At 42.5% G+C, this 24,985-nt stretch overlaps 2 protein-coding genes across 2 annotated transcripts; one reads left to right on the forward strand and one right to left on the reverse strand.

Moving 5' to 3' along the window:
• Positions 1-948: 948 nt before the first annotated feature.
• Positions 949-2,083, reverse strand: LOC139776784 (uncharacterized). The gene is made up of 2 exons (XM_071713699.1): positions 1,682-2,083; positions 949-1,609 (listed from the first exon to the last, which is right to left on the reverse strand). The coding sequence occupies exons 1-2, from the start codon at positions 1,747-1,749 to the stop codon at positions 1,036-1,038; spliced, it is 642 nt and encodes a 213-aa protein (XP_071569800.1). The 5' UTR covers positions 1,750-2,083; the 3' UTR covers positions 949-1,035.
• A 20,678-nt stretch (positions 2,084-22,761) lies between these two features.
• Positions 22,762-23,689, forward strand: LOC139776772 (uncharacterized). The gene is made up of 3 exons (XM_071713679.1): positions 22,762-22,970; positions 23,046-23,145; positions 23,231-23,689. Exons 1-3 carry the CDS (start codon positions 22,762-22,764, stop codon positions 23,687-23,689), a joined length of 768 nt encoding a protein of 255 aa, XP_071569780.1.
• The last annotated feature ends 1,296 nt before the right edge of the window (positions 23,690-24,985 follow it).

Below are 24,985 nucleotides of genomic sequence, written 5' to 3' on the forward strand. Positions count from 1 at the left end.
GCTGGCAACTCGTACAAAGAATCACTGAAGGTTTTTGGAGGTCCTGGGTGAGCGACTACTTGCATACGCTCCAACAACGCCCGAAGTGGCGCGTTATCCACAACCTGGCCAAAGTTGGTCAGATCGTCCTTGTACGTAATCCGCTCGCCCCCCCCAAGTCATTGGAAACTCGGACGTATTACCGTCTGTCATCCCGGGGATGATGGTCTGACGCGCGTCGTTACCGTCAAAACCGCACGCTCCGAATATAAGCGACCCATTGTCAAGCTGTAGTAGGTAAGCTAGGCGGGTTCTAAATGAAATGTGGGCGAGGGGGGGTGAGGGGCGGGGGGTATACCGCGGGGGGGGGGGTACCGCGTTTCGGGCGCCGCGAGGAGGGGGAGGGGGGAACCGCGTTGTTTGCCGCGCCGCGGGCGGGGGAAGGGGAACCGCGTTTTCGGGCGCCGCGGGCGGGGGAGGGGGAACCGCGTTTTCGGGCGCCGCGGGCGGGGGAGGGGGGAACCGCGTTTTCGGGCGCTGCGGGAGAGGGGTCCGCGGGGTGAGGGGACCCGCGTTCGCGTTTTCGGGCGCCGCGGGAGAGGGGTCCGCGGGGTGAGGGGACCCTCGTTCGCCTTTTCGCCGCGCCGCGGGGAGGGGCGACCGCGTTTTCGCCGCGCCGCGGAGTCCGCGTGCAACGGCCGCGTCGGTCCGCGTGACGTCACACGGCACGCTCCCGCTCGCGTTATCTCCCCCTCGTAGATGTTCTCTCGCGCCCCCGTCCCCCGTTCGCGCGCGTCTCCACGGTCGCGCGCGATCCCTCTCCCCCGTTCGCGGTCTCTTTCGCTCCCGGCCCCGTTCGCGTTCTCGCCCACGATCGCATATCTTTCTTCGCCGACGATATTTAATAGTTTAGATCTTAATATATATATTTAATTTTAATATTACATTTAAGTAAACGATAAACGAAGACAGCTTAATTCTAATGATAGGGAATGAGATGAACGGTAAATGAAAAGGAAAAATAATTAAAATTTTTTTTAACCATATTATATGCATTTATTTATCATGTAGCGCATTATACACAATAGTATCGGCAGCATACGCCAACAGTTCGCAATCTATTAGCGAATTTTTATCATAAACTTCATGCAAGCTTCTAACTGCATTACATTTATCGGTAATACAATTTTGACGTAAAATTGTTACAAATTGTTTAAATTTTTCACTTACGCCGTGAACATTTTGACATAGTTGAAAATATACATTTTCGACGCAATGTTCTAGTTCGAACAGGAAGAGTACGGTTGACGGTTTCATGTACAGGCTGGTGTCGCACGATGTCAACTTTACAATATCTGCGTCACGTATTTTAACGAGTTCCAGATCTCGAAACGCTAGCGATGATGGCGCCGATGACTGCACGAGTCGCTGAATATCTGCACGTTTTTCGATGAATGTCACCCACGTTGCATGAGGCAGAATTATCCGATTGCCTCGGTTATCACCAATATGTATATCCACAGAGGACATAGGTCCCGCGTTGATTCCGACATCCAAAAATTTATACGCTGTCGATGTCAAGGCAAATCTCCTTCCCAAAATACGAGGCGTGTAGCGGGGTTTATCAAAACTGAAAAAATACAATTATGTTTATAAAAGTTTTTTTTTTGCACAAGCATATACGAAAATTAGCGGTACTTACTCATTGTGCTGTTTCTCGCACGTTTCATCCTGAATCGGAACGTAGTAGTTCGCACCATGAGTGTACATCGTAACTGGAGGCTGTTTGCGACGTACTCGAACCGTATCAAACTCTTGACTGCGCTCTAGAATCCTCGTAGACTATTTATACGTACAAAAATGCGAATCTTGCAAATAGCGCCATTGTACGGCTGCTGCTGCATGGTGACCACCACCACATATATGTTAAATGAGATATCTTTGTCAAGAACATTCGTGATGAGATCACCTCATCGGGCAATAGCATCAAATATGATTTATTTTCAAAAGCATACGTGTCTCGCAATGATTTCACCGAACACGTGCAAAACTGCAAATTTTGCAATTTCGCATAAGTCAATTGCGCGATATTGTTTTCAAGAACATGTCGCAACGTGTCTCGCGATGATTTTATCGAACACGTGCAAAACTGCAAATTCTGCAATTTTACATAAGTCAATGGGGCGTTATTGTTTTCAAGAACATACATGTCTCGCGATGATTTAATCGGACACGTGCAAAACTGCAAATTTTGCAAATAGCGCCGATGTACGGCTGCTGCATTGATACAGATCAAATCACCGAAAGTCAATGGCGCGATATCGTTTCATGAACATACGTGTCTCGCAATGATTTCATCGCACACGTGCAAAACTGCAAATCGTAGATTTTTCGGAAGGCGTAAATGTACGGATGCTGAGATAAAATTAGATATGATAAAAAAACAAACAATGCATCATTAGTAGAATATAAATTGATGAATCTGGGTGATACGCTTAGTAGTCGAGGACTGGAAGTCGCGAGTGCAACAAATTGTGTCAGAAAGAGGAACATGGAGCAAGAGTTGTTGGACCAATCCACCCTTTTAAATTCGAGGGAAGACTTTGCCGCGTGGGAGCAACGATGCGACGAGTTTATCGAATCGTTGGAAGAACAAAGCCGAATTAAACGGCCACGATTATCAATCGGTCTCAAACAGGCGTTGGTCGCCTGTATCGCACGACTCGAAGGTCTGAAAGACTCGGTACGTCAACGTTTTGTGCATGTGGGTGCAGGATACAGTGCGAGTGAGACAGGACTCAGATGGCGCGAGATAGATACGGCTTTTGAAAGTCGTATACTGACCGGTGTGGTAATAAATTCCAAACACATCGACCCTCATCAATTTCTCAAAGATGCGAGAGACATTGTACTCATTCATGTGCGGAACGTCATGCAACGACATGACAATGTAAAAATAAACACAATGTTTAATGGTGAATTTGTTGCAAGTGACAAACGCGCGAATAAAAGTATCGCAACGAGAAACTATGAACTCTTTCGTGAGTCCGATCTGTGTGAATGGTACAAGCGACACGTCATCGAGCCTACCCTAGCATCGCTGGAGGAATTCCAGGAACGTGATAGCGGAAGGGCGTTGTCGCGTATACTTAATTTGACAGTTAACATAAACAAATATAATCCATTGCACGCGGGGTGTTTTGTGGAAATACCGCGAGAAATTAAAATGAAGAGAGCGGTGATAAACGTGCGATCAATGGGCAATGCATGTTTCGCATGGTCAGTGGTGGCTGCTCTGCATCCAACCCAAAGAAATGCAGATCTGCAATCGTCGTATCCTCATTACACGTCAGTGCTAAATCTTACAAACATTAAATTTCCAATGACGTTGGATCAAATTAAACGGTTTGAAGATCACAACGACATCTCCATCAATGTGTACGGTATCGAGAAAAAAAACAAGGAACTTGCGATCTTGCCAATACGGGTTACTGGTCGAAAGATGAACAGACATGTAAATCTGCTGTACATGCACGACGACAACGTGGGACATTTTGCATGGATCAAGAACCTGTCCCGCCTCGTGAGCTCGCAATTGAGCAAGAAAAAGAACAAAAAATACTTTTGCGATCGGTGAGTATACATCCTAATAAATAATAAAAATAATTTTTACGTAAAAATATATTTAAAAAAAATTCTTTATTTACAGATGCTTGCACTACTTCAGCTCCAGCGAGAAATTGGAAGCCCACACCGTCGACTGTCAGGAGATGAACGACTGCGCGATCAAGTTACCGAGCGATAACGACAAGTGGTTGGCCTTTAAAAATCACGGCAGGAAGGAACGAGTTCCGTTTATCGTATACGCCGACCTTGAATGTACCCTGGAGAAGATGGAAGCGGATCCGGAAACGTCCAGGTACACATATCAACATCATCGCGTGTTTAGCATAGGGTACTACGTGCGCTGCTCGTACGACGACTCGCTATCAATGTATCGGTTTCGTCGCGATAAGGATTGCGTCGCGTGGTTCGCTGAGGAGCTAAGACGTTTAGCTCACGACGTAAAGACAATCTTGTCCACTAATATACCCATGGCGAATTTCACGCGAGACGAGTGGGAAAAGTTTAACAGCGCAACGCACTGTCACGTGTGCGAAAAACCGTTCGAGCCAGACGACGTGCGAGTACGCGATCATTGTCATCTGACCGGTCAGTACAGAGGTCCCGCGCACTCAAACTGTAATCTAAACTACAAAGATTCGCATTGCATTCCCATAGTTTTTCATAATTTATCTGGCTACGACGCACATTTTATTATAACGGAAATAGCAACAGCGTACGAAGGACATGTAGACTTGCTCCCAATTACAAAAGAGAAATACATTTCATTTACAAAAAACGTTAAAAGCACCGAAGATAAAGATAAGAAAACTTGCGTCAAATTGCGATTTATCGATTCGTACAAGTTTCTCACCGCTAGTCTCAACAAATTGGCATCTTATCTAAGCAAGGATAAACTGCGAATATTGCAACGCGAATTTTGTAAAATATCCGCAGAAAATTTTGATTTGCTGACACGAAAAGGCGTATTTCCGTATGAGTACATTGACTGCGTCGAAAAGTTGGAGGACTCGTGTTTACCACCGCGCGACTCGTTTTATAGTTCATTGACAGGTGACACCGTATCCGAGAGCGATTACGCGCACGCCGTCAACGTCTGGCAGCGGTTCTCCATTCGAACGCTCGGTGACTACAGCGATTTATATCTCAAAACCGATGTCTTGCTGTTGGCCGATATCTTTGAAAATTTTCGCGATAGCTGCGTCGCGAGTTATGGACTCGATCCGGCATATTATTATACTCTACCAGGTTTTACGTGGGACGCTATGTTGAAGCATACGCGTATCAATTTCGAATTGCTCACCGACATTGACATGGTCATGTTTATCGAACGCGGTATACGCGGCGGTTTGAGTCAATGTTCAAACAGATACGCGCTGGCCAACAACAAGTACATGCAGTCGTACGATCCATCGAAACCGTCGTCATATCTGATGTATTTTGACGTAAACAACTTATACGGCTGGGCAATGTGTCAACCATTGCCTTACGCAGATTTTCAATGGGTCGACGACGTAACCGATTTTAATGTTATGGATGTTGCGGTGGATTCCACGATAGGCTACATTCTCGAAGTCGACTTGGAATATCCGCAACATCTTCACGACGCGCACACTGACCTACCATTCTGTCCGACGCGTGATAAACCACCTGGTAAGCGGCAGGACAAGCTCCTCGCAACATTATACGATAAGAAACGTTATGTAATACATTATCGCAACCTGCAGCAGTGTACTCGTCACGGTCTCCGTATATCAAAGATTTACCGCATATTGAAATTCGCGCAATCTCCATGGCTTCGCGATTATATAGAACTTAATACGAAATTTAGAACATTGGCCAAGAATGATTTCGAGAAAAATTTATACAAATTGATGAACAATGCTGTGTTTGGCAAAACCATGGAGAATGTGCGCAATCACGTTGACGTGCGACTCGTGACTCATTGGGAGGGTAGATACGGCGCGGAGGCATTGATCGCGAAACCAAATTTTCATAGCCGAAGCGTCTTTTCGGAGAATTTAGTAGCAATAGAAATGCGAAAACTCGAGGTGAAGTTCGACAAACCAATCTACGTGGGTATGTGCATCCTCGATATATCCAAGACATGTTTGTACGAATTTCATCACGAGTACATGTTACCGTTGTATCGCGACAAGTGTAAAGTCACGTACACCGATACTGACAGTCTCATTTATCACATCGAGTGCGAAGATGTGTATGACACCATGAAGCGCCACATTATTAGATTTGACACAAGCGATTACGCGGTCGATAATGCGTACGGTATCCCACTCGCCAATAAAAAAGTTCCGGGCTTAATGAAAGACGAAAATAACGGTGCGATAATGACCGAATTCGTCGGGCTTAGAGCAAAGATGTACGCCTTGCGAGTAGACGGTATGAAAGATACGAAAAAAGGTGTTAAGAGTAACGTCGTAGCCAGGTCGATAACGTTCGACGATTACACGCGGTGTCTGCGCGACGAAATTGAAATGACGCGACAGCAGACCTGCATAAGATTTAAACAGCACGAGGTATACACCGTGTCCGAAACGAAAATAGCTCTAAGTCCGTACGATGATAAACGATACATTATACCCGGTTCTACCGAGACGCTGCCATGGGGGCATTATAAAATACCACTGTAAAATACAATTGTAAATACATTTAGATATTTATGTAAATAAATGACTCATTTGTATGTATAATATGTTTTTATATTGTAATAAATTTTTACAATACATTATTCTTGTGTATCCATGAATTGTGTGAATTATCAAATCCTAACCACTTTACATAAACCTCATCCCCCCTTTTGCGCAAAACTTTTTCAACGAGATACACGTCGGGATTGGCAACGCAATGTAACTCGTATTCGTAGAAGCCGCCGGCGACGGGTTTTCCGCAGGAATCTTCCAACAGATACGTCACGGGATTAGTTTTCTGCACTTTGACGATTCTAAACACCTCCGTGGTCCAATTTGGCGTGTATCCTTTCTCGAAGATTGTCTTGAATTTACTCACGCGTACCGAGTCGCCCACTTTGAATCGCGCGGAGCAGCGATCTTTACGTGGCTGTACACCGTTGTTAGGAGCTTGTCGGCGATCGCGGGGGTAACATCGATGGGTCGCATACCGATAGTTCGATGCTTTCGCGCGTTGTAATCCGATACGAGACCCGGCAGCGAGTCGATCCATTTGTAATTTCCGTTGAGCGTAAACATTTTCCACATATCGTTCTTGAGCGTGCGATTGAATCGTTCGACGACCGATGCCTTCATTACGGAATAGGTCGAATAGTGATTGATATTATGTTTCTTCAAGAGTTTCTGCACGTTTGCGTTGTAAAATTCTTTGCCCTTGTCAGTCTGCAGATTTTTCGGACATCTTCCGCCGTCTCGAATTATTTTCGCTATCGCCGTAGTAACCTCGGTTCCGCTCTTGGCCTTGAGCGGCCCATGCGTGCTTGCTCAGCACGTCGATAACGGTGAGTATGTAGTAGTAGCCTCTGTTGAATCGCGTGTATGGACGCATCTCGACCACATCCGCCTGCCACAGGTCATCGTATCCGCGCACTATGACGCGTCTTCGCGAAAAATTTCTTCTCGCAGGAGCGTGTAGTTCTTCCACCAGCCTCCGTTTCTCAGTTGATTGCTTCTTACTAGCCATGACGCTGACGCGCAACTGACGCAGAGATCAGATGTACGTTCTTATCTATTCGCGATGATTCGCAATTACATCTTGAATCATCTTTTGAAGTTCGTTTAGGGTAATTTGCACGTTATTCTGGAATGCGACCATCTTTCTCTCGATTTCATCCTGCTGATCTTTCAAAATTTGCACGCTCTGCTGCACGTAACGTTTATTGGCGGCATCGCCATCATCTACAGGCGGCGCTATCCGTCGAATCTTGCGCGATTTCGCGTCAAAGTCGGTGGCGACCATGCAAAGAGCGTTATCGCGCACGTAATTTCTGATTAATCCGCTCCACTGATAGTACGGTTCCACACCGCCTCTTCCGAGCGATATACCAAACTTGTTGATCGGCATTTCGATGTTGATTGAACGACTCGCCGACGCGCGGTTTAATTTATAATAAGTCCAGCCTCGCGAAGTTCCTCGATAATCGACAGGATCTCGTTATCGTGACCGGTGTGACCCGCTAGGCGCGAAGCTTCGAGCAATCGGAGACGATCTACAAGCTCGTTGGGATCGTCCCAATGAACATAGTCGATCTTGTTGTCGTTTAATGTCATGGCACGCGGTATACCTTTTCCAGCTTTTTTACCCGAAATCGACAATGCAATTATATGGTCGATCTTGTTGCCGTTTAATGTCATGGCACGCGGTATACCTTTTCCAGCTTTTTTACCCGAAATCAACGGTGCGATTATTTGTGTGTACTTGTATCCCCTGTTGCCATTTATTCGAGCGTGAGCATCATAATTGCGCTTATGAGCACTCGTCGTCAACAGAATGCTCTTGTATGTTTGCATATCGTCCACCGTGTAGATATCGTCATTGGGAAATTTCTTAAAGATCAACTCGTAAAGACCGCGTGTGCCAGCGTATCGTATGCCGTCGATAATTATGTTGTCCGCGTTGTTCACGTCAAAACGTTTATTACCGAGCATCATTCCATCGTTGCTGAAATAAACGCCGTATACGGTGTCTATACCGCTTTCTTGATCGCCGCTCAGAACTGCCCCGACGTACTTTTGACCCAATAGACCAAAGTGATCTCGCAACGTTTCTCGACCTTCAGATGTTTGCAACTGCTGTCGAACGGACGTCACGAGTGAGTCATCCGTGGTTTCGAAAACATCTTCGTTTGCGAGTGATTCGAGTATTGTGGGCCGCACGGAAGGCGCAGAGGTTATCGGTGGTTCATTCAATGGACCTGTCGATCGTTTCGATTTATGCGGTTGTAAAATTTTGGTTATTTCGCTCAAATTAGATGGCACATTTATCGATCGTTTCAACGTAACCGGAGTTGAAGCCATTACAGAGTCGTTAAACGAGGCGTTTGGTCGTTTTCGTTTGAACTTTGGCTCTTCGTCTTCCCACGCCGTTTCATTCTCAATCTTTGACACGTCAGATTCTTTGCCAACGGTGTTTTCGGCAATCTGCCTTAGAGGCTCGATGATGGGCTTAAAGTGTCTCTCCAACGCGATATCTTTCTCCATTTTGCCCGTTTTCAAGGCGTGATACTTTTTGCGAATCGAATCGCTCGTTTTCGCAATTTGATTTGCTATTCTCTCGCGCTCTCTAATCTCCTCGCCGCTGTCCATGTTGCGATAACGTTGTTCAATCGGCGCGTCGACAACAACTAACCGCGTTTCGGTATCGCAAAGTCGTTAAATCCTTTTCTGTATCGACCATTCGAAATCGCGCTGTCCTTGTCTATCACCACGAATCCATACTTTTGTTGCCAACATGTATCACACAATTTGCTGAAATCATCGTATGACATATCTGTGTTTACGTGATCGTTGAATATGTGTTTCAGATTGGTACCATCCTGTTTAAACAGAATCAATAAATTCGCGTTGTCGCGTATAAGATGCTTCGGTATCTTTGCATACGTCTGACAAAGATAGAAGGAGTCAACGTCGGCGTGCCGGCCCATTGCAAAGTATTCTCTTATCGTATCCTGCTTGTCGCATGCCACGTCATCAAAGATAAAAATAGAATTCGGGAGCGCATCGCTCGGTGGAATGACGTCACTGTTATTCGAGAACGTAAAGTAGCCGATTTCTTCTATCGGTGTTAGTATATTCTCCAAATATCGGTATTTCGACTGTTGCAACGATTTCGAGTACACATACACGTTCTCGAAACGTACACCGTGCGGACTTTCCAGCAAGCTTATCAAGACGTTTGTCTTGCCGCAATTCGACGGACCGCAGATGATACCACGTATAGAAATCGGTAGCATGTCTCCATGTTTGCGTACCTCTTTCGTTAACTGTATCCTATCGTCAAAGTTTGTCACTTTGATCGTCCGCGATTGTCGTACAAACCGCATTTTACCTCCCCTCCACAACGAATGAAAAACAGTATCGAGAAAGCAGGCCTATTTATAGAGGCGCGTAGAGCTGAGATGCTCAGTCTTTAAAATGTTTTTGCTCATGTCGGATAACAGCGATATTTACGATTTAACCGTCGAGCAGTTAAAGTATATACCAAAGGTCATTCTACTACGGCAGTTTTATAATCATATAGATTATTTGTGGGATAAGCTTCCCAGCCTACTCGCGTAGCAGCGATCTCGCAGAACGACACGTGGCAGACAATATACTTGCCGCGAAAGCGCGAAAACGTGTCACCGCGAACGATTCGACTCTCGGAGAGAGAGCTGCAGCTACAGCCGTCTGGGCGGCCATGAAGGCTAAAACGAAACTCGGTATGGGTTTGAAAACGAAGAAAAAGAAGAAGAACAAGCGAATACTTCCGATAGCGAACCGCGGTGGTATCCTACCGATCCTGCCGTTATTAGGGGTTCTCGGTTCGTTGGTCGGCGGAGCGGCGGGAGTCGCAAAGGCCGTGAACGATAACAAAGCCGCGCGACGTCAGCTGGAAGAGATGCAACGTCACAATCGCGCCATGGAAGGTCACGGACTTTATCTCGCTCCATACAAACGCGGACGGGGAGTCTCGAGAAAAAAAAAAACGTCGAAGAGACGCTAAAAATCCCCAAGGGCGTAACTACCAACATAAAACTGCAACAATTGGCAAAACGTATGCGCATTCCATATTTTAAAGGTATTTTCATGCGCGACTCGTTACCGATCGGCGGTGTACGTCGAAACGAAAGCGGTATCGTGAATTTGGATAATACTGAGGGACCGGGTACTCACTGGGTGGCGTACGCGAAGAGGGGAGATCGTGCCATATATTTCGACAGTTTTGGCAATCTTCGACCACCGAGAGAATTGGCGCAGTATCTAAAGAACAATGTAATAGAGTACAATCGCACGCCATATCAGCGATACGATCAGAGCAATTGTGGACAACTGTGTCTGCGTTTTCTACAGTCGGCTGACAATCAATTTAAAGACCGGCGTTACGCTGTTTAATCTCAGTATTCATTCAAACATGTCACTGACATTTACGCTCACCGGCAAGAGCAGCATCCTCGCGGTAAGCTACTTTCCCGCCGTGGATTTGAGCGATGGCGATTACGAGCTCGGTCTGACAGATTTTGAAACCTATCACACGATACCGAATGTAAATTCGTCAAACAATAAATTCTACTATGACGACGACAAGGAGATTACCATTCCCGAAGGATCGTACGAACTGCGTGATATAGACATGTATCTGAAACGCGCTCTTTTATGGGATCAATCCAATAATGTCTCGATAAACGAAGATGAACCGCACCCATTGATTATTCGGGCTAATAACAATACGATGAAGAGCGAGATCAAGTGCGCTTATCGGATAAATTTCACCAAACCGAACAACATTGGATCGCTGCTGGGATTTTCAGCGAATCGCGTGCTGGAGTCGCGACAATGGCACGAATCGGATGTTCCGATAAATATCATCAACGTAAACATCATTCGCATAGAGTGTAACGTGACCGCGGGTGCGTACAGCAACGACAAGTACGTGCACACGATACACGAGTTTTCACCGAGTGTGCCTCCAGGATATAAGATATCGGAAACGCCGGCACAGATCATTTACCTTCCGATCATCGTACGGAGCATTTCGGACTTGACGCTTCGCGTCGTGGATCAGGACGGCCGATTGATTGATTTTCGTGGAGAGGAGATCACCGTACTGCATGTACGAAGACGACAGCGATAACGTGAGATGCTCGTACTGAACGAAGCTGAGCAGGTGCAACAGACGAGAAACAAAATTAGAGAGACAATCCGATCGCCAAAGAAGAAACTCACTGCGTCGAACGTTGAATTTCTGAAATCATTGGGTTTCGTCGTACGAAATGGCTAATATCTTAAACATTGGAGGTGAAACGATCTTTGACGACAGCGTCGTCAAGATTGAGACACACACGTACAATCCGTACGCCAACACAACGTTTGGACATAACGATGAGATAAGAATACCCATACAACAGCAGGATTTATACACGTTGCCGTGCGAAAGCTTTCTCTACGTTGAAGGAAGATTGATGATAAAGAAAGGGAATGACGAGTCTCAGGCAACGCTTGCAAATAATTGTGCAGCGTTCATGTTCGATGAGATTCGATACGAGCTCAACGGTGTGGAGATTGATCGCAACAGAAATGTTGGAATAACCAGTACCATCAAGAACTATGTATCGCTATCGTATAATGATTCTCAACTCATGCGGAATGCTGGATGGGACGTTTCATCGAGCATACCGGAAGGATACTTCAACTTTTGCGTACCGCTCAAGAGGTTGCTGGGCTTTTGCGAGGATTACAAACGCGTGGTTGTTAACGCTCGTCACGAATTAATTTTGATACGAGCGCGCATACGACAACAATTGCATTGTGAGAAATCCGGCGACGGAGCCGGAAATTGAACTGTTTAAAGTACAGTGGCGAATGCCTCACGTCACATTAAACGAGATCAATAAGCTATCCATGCTACGGGCCTTGGAAAGCGGGCGATATCTTAGTGTTAGTTTCCGTTCGTGGGATCTGTACGAGTACCCCATGTTGCAGAGCACGACCAAGCATTCGTGGGCCGTCAAAACGGCGACTCAGCTGGAGAAGCCGCGATACGTTATCTTTGCGCTGCAGACCGGGCGCAAGAATATCATGTCTCAAAATGTTAGCGTATTCGATGACTGTAACTTGACCAACGTGAAACTTTATCTAAACTCTGAATTTTATCCGTACGACGACTTGAATCTGGATTTTGGCAAAAATCGATACGCCGTCCTTTTCGATATGTATGCGCGTTTTCGTAAAGCTTATTACGGATACGATTCCAGTGATACGCTTTGCAGCTTGTATACATTCCTGATGGAAGGACCTTTTGTTGTCATCGATTGCTCGCGACAAAACGAATCTGTCAAGAGCGCCACCGTGGATGTGCGAATAGAATTTGACTGCAAAGAGAATGTACCGGCAAATACTACCGCCTATTGCCTCATCTTGCATGATCGTGTAATCGAATACTGTCCATTGTCGAACGTAGTGCGCAAAATCATGTAAATTGCAATATCAGCGGGTATTGCGATATAAGAAGCACTGATGTACCGCGATAAGATACAGATTGCTCCGTCGTTTCGTCATGATCGTACCAACGTTTGTCGATCTGCAAGGCTTCACCGTCGGGATGAAATTTGTCGTAAAGGAGGTGGCGGTTCTGAGAAACGGGACCGTTTTGGCACATTACATTTTTACATGTCCCATGCCATGGAGTCTCCTCACGAAATCCGACAAATCATGCGCTTCTTGGTTGATTGCAAATCACCATGGACTACGATGGGAGGATGGAAACGTGCCATACAGCATGGCGAAACATTTAATTACATCGGCCGTGCTTGGAGAGGGTGACGAGACGTCGACTCTTTTGTACGTCAAGGGATGCCAGAAACGAGAATGGCTGGTGGATTTACTTGAGAATAAAGCTAGAAAAAATCTAAACATTGAGACTTTGGATGCCGATTACGAAGATATCGAATCTTTAAATAATCTAGATGTTACTAATACTATAAGATGTGAAAAACATGTTAAGAATTGCGCATTACAAAATGTATTAAAAATATGTAACTGGTGGTCGCGACACCAGAAAAAATTATGATTTTTTTTTTAAATAAACTATATATGTATATATAAAATGTTTTATTTCCTTTTCCCACATAGTTTGTAATATAATATAGATGTTTTAGTTGTTTAAAAGCTATTCAAAAGCTGTTTTAGCTGTTCAAAAGCTGTTTTTAGTTGTTTGATAGTTGTTTTTAGTTGTTTTTAAAGATGTTTTTTGTTGTTTTTAGTTGTTTTTAGTTGTTTCTAAAGATGTTTTTAGTTGTTTTTAGTTGTTTTTAGTTGTTTGATAGTTGTTTTTAGTTGTTTTTAAAGATGTTTTTTGTTGTTTTTAGTTGTTTTTAGTTGTTTCTAAAGATGTTTTTAGTTGTTTTTAGTTGTTTTTAGTTGTTTTTTAGCTGTTTTTAAAGTTGTTTGATAGCTGTTTTTAAAGTTGTTTTTAAAGATGTTTTAAAGAAGTTTGATAGCGGTTCAATAGCAGTTATACAGATTAAACCATTGAAAGTTAATGTTGCGATATCGTTTTCATGAACATACGTGTCTCGCGGTGACTTCATTGCACACGTGCAAAACTGTACATCGTAGATTTTTCGCAAGGCGCATCCGTACGGATGCTGAGATCATTGTGAAATTAGATATGTTAGACAAACGATGTGACAATAGTGAGAAGGATGAATTTGAGGGTACGCTCAGTAGTCGTGGACCGAAAGTCGCGAGTACAACACATGACATGAGCGACGAGTACATAAAATTGTGCAAACCGGTGCTCAATAGTAAATTCAAAATAGTGAAAATCAGCGAACCGCGGATGAGAAATTGTAGCAGATTGTACTTGTCGGACGTCGACGTAGCGCGATATTTGATCCGTCGCGAATTGGGAATCGCCGATCTCCGATCGAACCGGGAGTTTCTCAACACCGAATTTAATTGGAAAAGAACCTTCGGATATTTTCCAAAGTTTATATTTTAGCGCGTGAGTGGAACAGAGTGTATATAAAATGGATTTCGAAGAATTGCAGTTTGAAGGAGAAGAAAGAATGGAAGTTGGAGTGAATGAACAAGAAGAAGAAGAAATGGACATTGAGGTAAATGAACAGGAACATGAACATAAACATAAACAAGAAATTGATGATGTTGATGCAATTTTGTCAAACGATTCGTGTTACGACAGTGAAAGGTTTGAGGATGTTTCGGAAGTAATTTTCCGAGTATTAAACCAGGCTGAAGTGAATACCTTAGATGAATTGAAAAAGATGTGTTGCACATACTTTTATTATACTTCTGGTAATGTAAAATTTTGTGCATCGTGTACTGTGAGATTACGAGGATTATTCTCAATGTTGTACGCTGAGCGAAAACATGACACCCGTGCCTATATACTGATCGATTATTTATTCTGTGCGTCGTGTGGAGGTCCACTACATCAAATAATGCCGTGTAATCTCTGTTCAATTTGCACTGTTTGTGATTGATAGTGCTACGTGGCAAAGACATGGTGTTCGAAGGCTGTCTGTATTGCATATCAATAAAACTGCAGTTTATGCTTACAGCTTCTTTCATGTGTTGCTTTTTTCTAACTTATCTGTGTTCAAAACTCTAAATATTTTGTATAAAATCATTGTTGTGTTGCAAATTGCCGAAGGTGTCTGACTCAAGAGCCAGGGGTTTCAGGTTGAAATCAAGCGGTGGTAAGCAAATTTTCTATTTGTAGTTTTCGCATAATTTCTGAACGAGACCGCGAACGGGGGAGAGGGATCGCGCGCGACCGTGAAGACGCGCGCGAACGGGGGACGGGGGCGCGAGAGAACATCTACGAGGGGGAGATAACGCGAGCGGGAGCGTGCCGTGTGACGTCACGCGGACCGACGCGGCCGTTGCACGCGGACTCCGCGGCGCGGCGAAAACGCTGTCGCCCCTCCCCGCGGCGCGGCGAAAAGGCGAACGAGGGTCCCCTCACCCCGCGGACCCCTCTCCCGCGGCGCCCGAAAACGCGAACGCGGGTCCCCTCACCCCGCGGACCCCTCTCCCGCGGCGCCCGAAAACGCGGTTCCCCCCTCCCCCGCCCGCGGCGCCCGAAAATGCGGTTCCCCCTCCCCCGCCCGCGGCGCCCGAAAACGCGGTTCCCCCCTCCCCCGCCCGCGGCGCGGCAAACAACGCGGTTCCCCCCCCCTCCCCCTCCTCGCGGCGCCCGAAAACGCGGTTCCCCCCTCCCCCGCCCGCGGCGCCCGAAAACGCGGTTTCCCCTCCCCCGCCCGCGGCGCCCGAAAACGCGGTACCCCCCCCCCCCGCGGTATACCCCCGCCCCTCACCCCCCCCTCGCCCACATTTCATTTAGAACCCGCCTAGCTTACCTACTAGCTGTGTTTCTTGCCGATCGATATCAATGTCGAAACCGAAAAGGAAGCGGTCAAGGCGGGCGGTTCGCGGCCGTGATGCGATCCATCGTTCGGTCACCAAACCGATATGTAAATATGTATAAAGCGCAAATGTAGATTTAATTTCATTGTATTAACACATTAAATTATGTATTTAGATTTAAGCTCTCACTGTACTCATAGAATTCTCGTTTCAAATGTAAACATTCGAGGCGGGCGGTATGTTCAGGAATCGCGAGAACTCTCACGTCCCATCCGTTGGTTTCGAGCGTTTTTCTGTATTGCTCGCCGTGCTTTCATTACGCGTGTTTATCGGCGAGACCTTGTCGAAACCCGACGTATTCCCGCGAAAGCTATCTGTTACCCTCCCTCTCCTTGCGCGCTCGTAATTACCGGCTAGACACTTATTGTGAATACCGCTCGCCTCAAAACTCACCGTGACATCGTCACAGTAACATTAAATTTTCGATACCACCAATACCGCCTCTTTGATTAGTCGTTCCTATACTAATACCTTGACTGCCGAGTCCTTCCTACAAGGCTGTACCAGCCAACCGCGCTTTGCGAAACGAAATACTATCGTGGAGTGCACAGACAGTAATGTAATATTTATTTTACATTAATTATTTATTTGCAATAATGATTTAAAGAAACATTTACTTAACATTTATTTAATATTAATTTAATATTTACTTCAAATATTATTTTATATTAATTATTTCATTATAAGAGATGTTTTATTATTTTTCTGTTGTTGTTTTGCTCTATAAATGCCGTTTCGTGGCCAATTTCCGCGTCACGTATCTATATAAAGCTGATACATATATTATATATGTATGTGTGTGTTCAGATATTGCGCTCGAATTCCTTCGCGTTTTGCAAACGCCCGATCGTTTCATTCAGATGGCGCGACGCGTGAGTCGCCACTTTCAAAGCGCCTCCACCTCCTTCCTCGCTCTCGTTCAGTGTCATGGCCGCTCTTGCTGCGTTTCTTCGGACGAGACGAGTACGTTTTCCCTCTTTCGTAACTGATTGAGCTAAGCGGCATGTATTCTGGAGATCAACCGAGCGAGATTCGACTTCCCAAGGAGAGCTCACCGCCAGGAAAAGGAGAGCTGCGGCAGCTCGCGTCCGAGAGGGAGGATTGAGGCGAGGAGTCCGGTCCAGCGAGCAGGGCCCTTCCGATATTCTCATTTGGGACGCCATATTGGAAGATCGACATTGATCGTAGTAGTACAAGGGGCACTGCAAGGTTAATTCTCGTCTTGAGATCTTGGAATTGCTCTCATTCTTGTGGCTCTGGTTTATATTTTAGCCTTAGAATTGATCTCGTAGACAAATGCAGAGGCCCCCTCTCTTTTCTTTTCTTTTCTTTTCTTACTTTGATTTCAATCAGTAATCCAGGCTCTTTAATTCCGTCCTGTAAGATCTGGTTAATTCTCGTCTTGAGATCTTGGAATTGCTCTCATTCTTGTGGCTCTGGTTTATATTCTAGCCCTAATGTAATTTTAATATATGCATTACAATTTTACACTGTCAAATAATAAATAATATCGTTTGATAATAATAACAACAGTATAGATAATAGTAACAATTTTATTACTTGACTTATTTCATTCTATTTTTGACAACTCGTATATACATTAGTTGTGGCTAAGGTCTATACTATGTCATAGTGTAGATCTTAGCTACATTTCTGGCAAGTCAGTCCAAAGTATGCGGCTTTGTTCTCTATCCTTTTTATCTGTAGCAATTTTATTTCTTTTTATTTTTTAATTATTTTTTATGTATTATCTCTTATGTATCAGGTTTCTGAAGAAGACTAAGTATATAAAGTCGAAACGTAAAACGTTAATTGTATTTAAAATTTGTTTAATTAAACGAGATTTTGTTTTTAAATTTAAGTTGATGACCTTTTTATAACTCGAAAATCAGCCAGCCTTCCTTCCTATAGTTAATTTTGTACTGTTAGTTTTTTTTTTAGTTATATTTTTTTCCATTAACACATTTGTTATAGTGATTGTGCAGTAGAAAATCTGAAAAAATAAATGATTTTAAAGAGTAAAAATAGTATATATTTTGAAATCTATGTATTTTATGTAAACATAACATTTAAATTTATTTGCAGTTTATTTTAGAACATGCCAAAAAACACCGTTTCATAAGTTTTCCAAGAAAGTTAAAAGGCAGAAAGTGAATGTTGAAGTTGTAGAAGAACTCAATTCAACAGATTCTTTAATTGAATTCGATCAATCGCATATTCAGCAAGCACATGCTTCTGTTAAAAGCCAAAGTTCCGTAATACCAGATTTTCTTCATAATCAAAAAGAATCTGAACTTTCTCATTATTCTTAACTTTTTCATCATTCTGAACTTCCTCACCATTCTGAATTTTCTAATAATTCTGATCATTTTGAGTACTCTGAACACTTTGATTTCGAGAATAACGATAATTATAGAGATATATTTAACATTAACAGACACACCGGCAACAATAACGAGGCTCATTCAGATGACAACAATGATAACTCTGAAAACTGCGAGAATAGTGATGAGAACAATGAGAACCAAAAGAACGATGAGGAAAAAAATCTCCCATAAAGATATTTTACATGGGATATTCTGTCCAGCTCTTGTTCATTTACGTAAGGTCTACATTTTCGGGTTTATCTACATGGGATTTCGGAGAGTAAAAGGTGACACGTGACAAATATATAAAGATAAATATATTACATATAAAAGAAAAATATATATATATAAATAATATATAGATATTTGTATAGAAATATATTCAAATAAAATAATGAGAAAAATAAAATTTTAACATTTATTTTTTCAATTTTAATAAAATAGGGGAGACCGGGGCCTAACCGTCGCCGGGGTTGAACCGTCAAATCAAATATCTCGGAACCTGTATATTGTGCGAACTCGCTATTAACATTGGCCTAGTTTACACCGTGCGACCTGATCGCGACCTTGGAACCGAAGGATAAACCCTCCGTTTCCAGAGCGAGTCGTGGAAGCAGCGAGCCGAGTTCCACCATGAGCAGGGAACAACCGCAGATACATAGAGTGCAGAAGGAGCAGGGTGCGAGCAAATCGGCGCCCGAACAGCAGAGCCAGACTGAAAACGAGGAGGACAGTGGCTTATGCGAGGTATACAGTCAGGCAAACCCTGACAATTCACAGTGCGACCCCGACGAGGAGGTGCGCCGGTTGTTGGAGGTGGGCGTTCAGCCCGCTGGACAGACCGGGCCGGACGAGGACCAGCCCATGACGGTCGAGACGGAGAAGGTGCAGCAGCCGAGTGCAGCCGATTCCGAGAAGGAGTACGCGAGCCTATAGGGCACATATGTATAAACATTTAAACGAAAAGATAAAGTTATTTTACACGAGCTTCGAGAGCAACGAGTACCACAAAGGTACATTTTTTAATATATTTTATGTTTTTAACATTTTGAATAGGATTAAGATTACGCCATAAGAGCAACACAAACAACATTAACACCACGAAATACAAAACATTATTAATAAAAAGAAACACACATAAAAAGAATACTTACCCATCAAGATTCCTCCAATCCTAGATCAACCCGACGGATACGCGAAATACATAACATTAACAGTGAAATGGACTCAGATAAATTCAAAATAGTAGTTTTATCAATTATATTCGTTTTATTTGCAATTGCAGTAATCTGCATATTATTACTCACATATTCGCACAAAGTGCTACCAGAATCACATTGAGATGAAGTTTAAAGAGTACATCGTGGTCTTCTTCATCATATTTTATCCATTATTCACTAACTTTCCAGATCCTGACATAGTAATCACAGCATTCATACTATTCACACTTTATATAATAATATTAGGAGCGGAGATAGATCCACGACCGATCCGCTAGTGACGGTCCTATTAAAACATAACAATTAAGCTACACTTTTTATACCAACAGCGAGCAGGACATATTCCTGATTAAACATAATTTTTATTTAATTTTACAAGCGTTAATAACATTTACACCACGCTACACTTTACAGCATTAATTACACTTTACAGGCCACAAGCCGATGAGAGAACACAGAGACAATCTGTCAGTGGAGGAAATTCCATTTCAATATAATTAACAATTTTATAAAATTCAGATAACATTTCCAACGTTTAAACCATTATATTAAGGCCTTTAGCCGACGAGATGCACAAGGTGCACAAGTACAATTAGATTCTCATTTTACTCAAGATTTATTAAGATTTTATTACAGAAACGACCCCATGGGGCAACATTTAATCAATTACAAGCATTTGCAACATTTTAAAGCATTTTGAAGATTTACACTTATTTATTACACTCTCGACACTTTCTACACCTGTTTCTAAGATTCAGCGTGCGAGACGAGCCAGCGAAGGCTCTACACCTTTTATTACACTTTCGACACTTTCTACACCTGTTTCTAGATTCAGCGTGCGAGACGAGCCAGCGAAGGCTCTACACCTTTTAATTACACCCATTACACTTTCTACACTTGCATGTTAGATTTCAGCGTGCGAGACCGAGTCACCGAAAGGTGCTACACTTTTACACTTTCTACACTCGACGACTTAGGATAAGCGTGCGAGATGAGCCAACGACGGCCGTTACACTTTTGATACACTTTTAGCACTCTGAGTGCAGATACATTAAATTCATTGAATTTCTAACATATTATTTACAGTTACTTCTCGAGGAAGAGAAACAAGCCAAATGGAGTTGTTCCAGGCAAAGATTTATTTAACATTGCAAACAGCATTGATTTTCATTATATTCAGTTACACTTTTGTGTACTTTCTACACTTTTAGACGGCATTGAGCCAATTTAATATTATATTCATTAATTTGATATTTAAACATTATTCCCTGTCAATTTAAGAATTCATTATTATGCGATTATGCATGCGGTAATTTTAAGCCGCGTTATACTTACCTTTTGATACTTACCTTTATTACACCGACTCCGGTGATTAGATGAGACGATTCCATAGCGATCCTGGGTACCTGAAAGAAAAGAGAAATTAATACTTACCTGGTTTACATTGGATTCGTCTTTTGTGACGTTGAGAGTCACTCGATAATAATCGAGTGACTTTGAGTTCGCTTGCGCGAAGTTTGCGTGCAGCGACGCGTTTGGTTCACGCGGGTGCGAAAGCCAAGTCGCGCCGTTGCACTTTAGTGTAGCATCTCACGAAAAGGTGCCGAGTCCCAACAACGACTCGGCAAGCGAAGTGCAGATGGAATCGTACCATCTACACCCAAAGGTGCGTTCCGCGAGTGCGAAGGCTGCGCGCCTAAAATGAGGACTCAGCGCATGCGTGAGTCTAAGGTGGGAGAACTCGACCCGTCCCTCCCGGACAGTCCGTCGCGAAGTTTCGAGACGATAACACGTACCACGGTTTCGTCATACAAATCGAACAAAGGCGGTCTTATCCCGTTATCCGCTAGCGTCAGTAGCGTGATTGAACATTAATTAGAAGCAGTGGGTGCGTGATACGGGATATCCTATTGCGCTTATATTGATCATTAAGATCCGCTTTAACCGAAATAACGGCGTTTCGATAAAAACTCGACGTAGCAACACGCGATCGAGCGAATACGTGCGTTAGAAGAGATTGCTGTACAATCTAGTATTAGAATAAACTATTATTTGTTTATAATAAACAAAAAGCTTTATTACGCGACCCCAGTGAATATCCTATCCTCGTAAATACGTTTGCTTAACAAGGGCGTGGCCGACGGCCTTGAACGCGCCCGCAACGTGAATCGACAGCCATATTGCCGAGAAGGAAGGACGGGGCAACGCAGTAACACAAGGTTTCTGTATTAGATCCTTAAAATACAGTGGCGACCGTATATTCAGCCCAAGTAGTAAGTGGCTATATTTAATAATTTTAACAATTCCATTCGTTGTTCCGGTCACAACCTGACCTATACCCTGACCTAAAATAGGCTTCTAAACAAAACGTTTACACCATGTAGACCTATGATACTTTTGGGTCGAATATAGGTAAAAATTTAGTCCTCATGTGAATGCCATCTGTTGAACAAGATTGAAAGGTTTACGGACTTATACATAACCAATATCGTTTGTAGTGTTTGTACTGTTTCGCTCGCAGGACGCACAGGTACACAAATGGATGGCAAAGCGTAACGTCGTTGACCTGATTAGATCCGTCGTAAGTCAAGATTCTTTTTACCAAGGACAGATTGCCGTTTTTGATGCACACGAACAAATAACCGACAGACGAACGTTCCGATTGATCCATTAATTGACCATATATATTTTTCCAGATTATTCGCGCATATCTCCTCACTGTAAATTACCCTGGATTTGATCGCGACTTCCAGCGAAGTTATCAAAAAGCCAGTCTCGTCCGTCTCATAAGCAGTGCTCGTGGAGAGACGAAGAGCAAGCGTCGATCGTGTCTGTTTGCTGTGTTTGCTGAAGAAATATATTTGATTTATTTTCATCACAATGAATGCGTTACAGTACACAGAACTTTTTAAAAGTATGATACAAATGATGGTAATCGAAAATAATAAACGACGAACTGCAAGGTTATTGAAAATTATACACAGAAGACAGCAAGTATGGAAAATAATTTATTTACAAATTAAAAGATCCCGGAATCTGATTATGAATGTACAACATCAAATGTTGCTACCACCTATGAATCTTGCGGAATTCTGCTTTGTCTCGAATAGACGTCTTTGGATGAAACGTAGAAGTTATCACTTTTGGGATGACATCGTTTTGAATACATATGATGATGCACAGTGGCTTGAAAGTTTTAGAATGCGCCACCATACATTTAATAAATTATGTGATATTCTTAAAAAAGAATTACAACCGAAATCTATTTTTTTAAAGTCCAGAGAACCACTCTCGGTGCAAAAACAAGTGGCTGTTGCTTTATACAAATTGGCTAGTTGTGCAGAGTATCGAGTAGTCGGTAATATTTTTGATATCCACAAATCTATGGTGAAGAAATGTTTATATAAAGTTGTGAATGCCATCAATAACGTGATGATGACAGATTACTTACACATGCCGAACGAATTCGAAGCTGTTGAAATAGCAAATAATTTTGAAAACAGATGTCACATACCCCAAATTATTGGTTGCATTGACGGATCGCACATACCGATTCTGGCTCCTGCTGACGGCTATAGAGATTATGTAAATCAAAAGGGCTGGCCTTCATACAATCTCCAAGCAGTTGTTGATGACAAATGCAGGTATGCAAGCAATACATACTATTTTTATGTAATCATGTTTATAAATCATTAGTTATTCATATTTTACATTTATAGATTTAGAGATATTTGCATCCGACATCCAGGGAATACACACGACGCTGCTGTGTTCAAAGACTCTAATTTGTATAAAAATGTACATACACTAATTCCGCAGGTATGAAAATACGAATAGATTTATTTTATGTTGAACAATTGTAAGGAATATGTTGCAATTTCTTTATTAATAATAATTCTTGCAGTCAAGCAAAAATATTGATGATATGGAAGTGCCATATTTGATCATTGGAGATCCAGCGTATCCGCTGTTACCATGGATAATAAAAGGCTACCCTGGTTCAGTGACTCCCGAACAAGATTCTTTTAATGTTTACTTAAATTCAGCTAGAGTTGCTGTAGAAAAGGCTTTTGGCAGATTGAAAGGACGCTGGAGAATTCTTCTGAAGAGACTAGACGTATCACATACATTTGTTCCCAATATAACCAGCGCGTGCTGCATTCTACAGAACTTCTTAGAATACACAAATGAACACTTCGTGCAGCAATGGCTTGAACATGTGGCTGATGCAGAAATACTGTTTCCACAACCAGGACATGTGGTTAACCGTGAACGCAACAATATTTTGGGTTCAGACATTCGTCAGCATTTAACAACTTATTTATCGCAAAATTTTCCTTTACGCCACAGTATGCTGAGATAGCTATTATTTTATAAGAATAAAAATATTATATTAGGAATACATTATTTAGTAAGTCTATCTTATAATTTTAATAAAATTAGATATAGTACATTTATCATTATGTTATTCTCAACAAAAAAAAGTAATAGTAATAATATCGTTTATTTTTAAAATATTTTATTTGTAGCATATAGGTATTGCATATAGGTATACAAAATCTTTGGTAAACGACTAATGAAAACTTATGTCTTACATTCGCCCGTTAGATAGTTGCATATTGAGCATGATATTCATCACAGTTTTTCTTGTGTCTTAACTTTGCAAAGTCCCCTTATTTTAATAATCCGTTTGCGCTATTATTACTGTATATAAAACACTTGTAGCGACATACAGAACATTAAAATATGTGACTTAAACGATTAATGTAAACTTAAACGACTACTGTAATTTTAAACGATGAATAAAAACGTAAACGACTAATGAAAACTTATGTCTTACATTCCAACGTTAGATAGTTGCATATTGAGCATGATATTCATCACAGTTTTTCTTGTTCTTAACTTTGCAAAGTCCCCTTATTTTAATAATCCGTTTGCGCTATTATTACTGTATATAAAACACTTGTAGCGACATACAGAACATTAAAATATGTGACTTAAACGATCAATGTAAACTTAAACGACTACTGTAATTTTAAACGATGAATAAAAACGTAAACGACTAATGAAAACTTATGTCTTACATTCCAACGTTAGATAGTTGCATATTGAGCATGATATTCATCACAGTTTTTCTTGTTCTTAACTTTGCAAAGTCCCCTTATTTTAATAATCCGTTTGCGCTATTATTACTGTATATAAAACACTTGTAGCGACATACAGAACATTAAAATATGTGACTTAAACGATTAATGTAAACTTAAACGACTACTGTAATTTTAAACGATTAATATAGGTGTAAACGACTAATGAAAACTTATATGTCTTGCATATATTACTGCAAACTTATTTAGTTAGTTTGTCAGTAGCAGGCGATGTTTGCGAAGGATATGAGGGTTGAACAAAATACCTGTTTTGTGGAATAGGTGATGATACCTGTAATTCATGATTAGATGGACATAATGGAATTTCCAATGAAGAGAGAGGCAGTAATATAGTATAGTCTGATGTAGCAGACGGAGAGGGTGAAGCTGGTGGCACAAAAGTTTTCAATGTTTGCGGTGACATCGACGAGCTTGAACTGCATGTTAAAGCAGACATTGATGATGGTGAAGGATTGCGCACAAAAGTAGGTGGTGGTGTCAGCGAAGAATATACG

This window comes from Temnothorax nylanderi, unplaced genomic scaffold (assembly GCF_030848795.1).
Source record: "Temnothorax nylanderi isolate EJ_2023f unplaced genomic scaffold, tnyl_v1.0 TNYL_tig0128_pilon, whole genome shotgun sequence".
NCBI classification, from domain to species: Eukaryota; Metazoa; Arthropoda; class Insecta; order Hymenoptera; family Formicidae; genus Temnothorax; species Temnothorax nylanderi.

Excerpts from the sequence above, each read along its gene's own strand:
- LOC139776784 (XM_071713699.1), bottom strand. The coding sequence starts at position 1,749 with ATGTACACTCATGGTGCGAACTACTACGTTCCGATTCAGGATGAAACG. Across the intron at positions 1,610-1,681 it reads TGCGAGAAACAGCACAATGA|TTTTGATAAACCCCGCTACA; the intron begins GTAAGTACCGCT and ends GTATTTTTTCAG.
- LOC139776772 (XM_071713679.1), top strand. The coding sequence starts at position 22,762 with ATGACAGATTACTTACACATGCCGAACGAATTCGAAGCTGTTGAAATA. Across the intron at positions 22,971-23,045 it reads GTTGTTGATGACAAATGCAG|ATTTAGAGATATTTGCATCC; the intron begins GTATGCAAGCAA and ends TTACATTTATAG. Across the intron at positions 23,146-23,230 it reads TACATACACTAATTCCGCAG|TCAAGCAAAAATATTGATGA; the intron begins GTATGAAAATAC and ends TAATTCTTGCAG.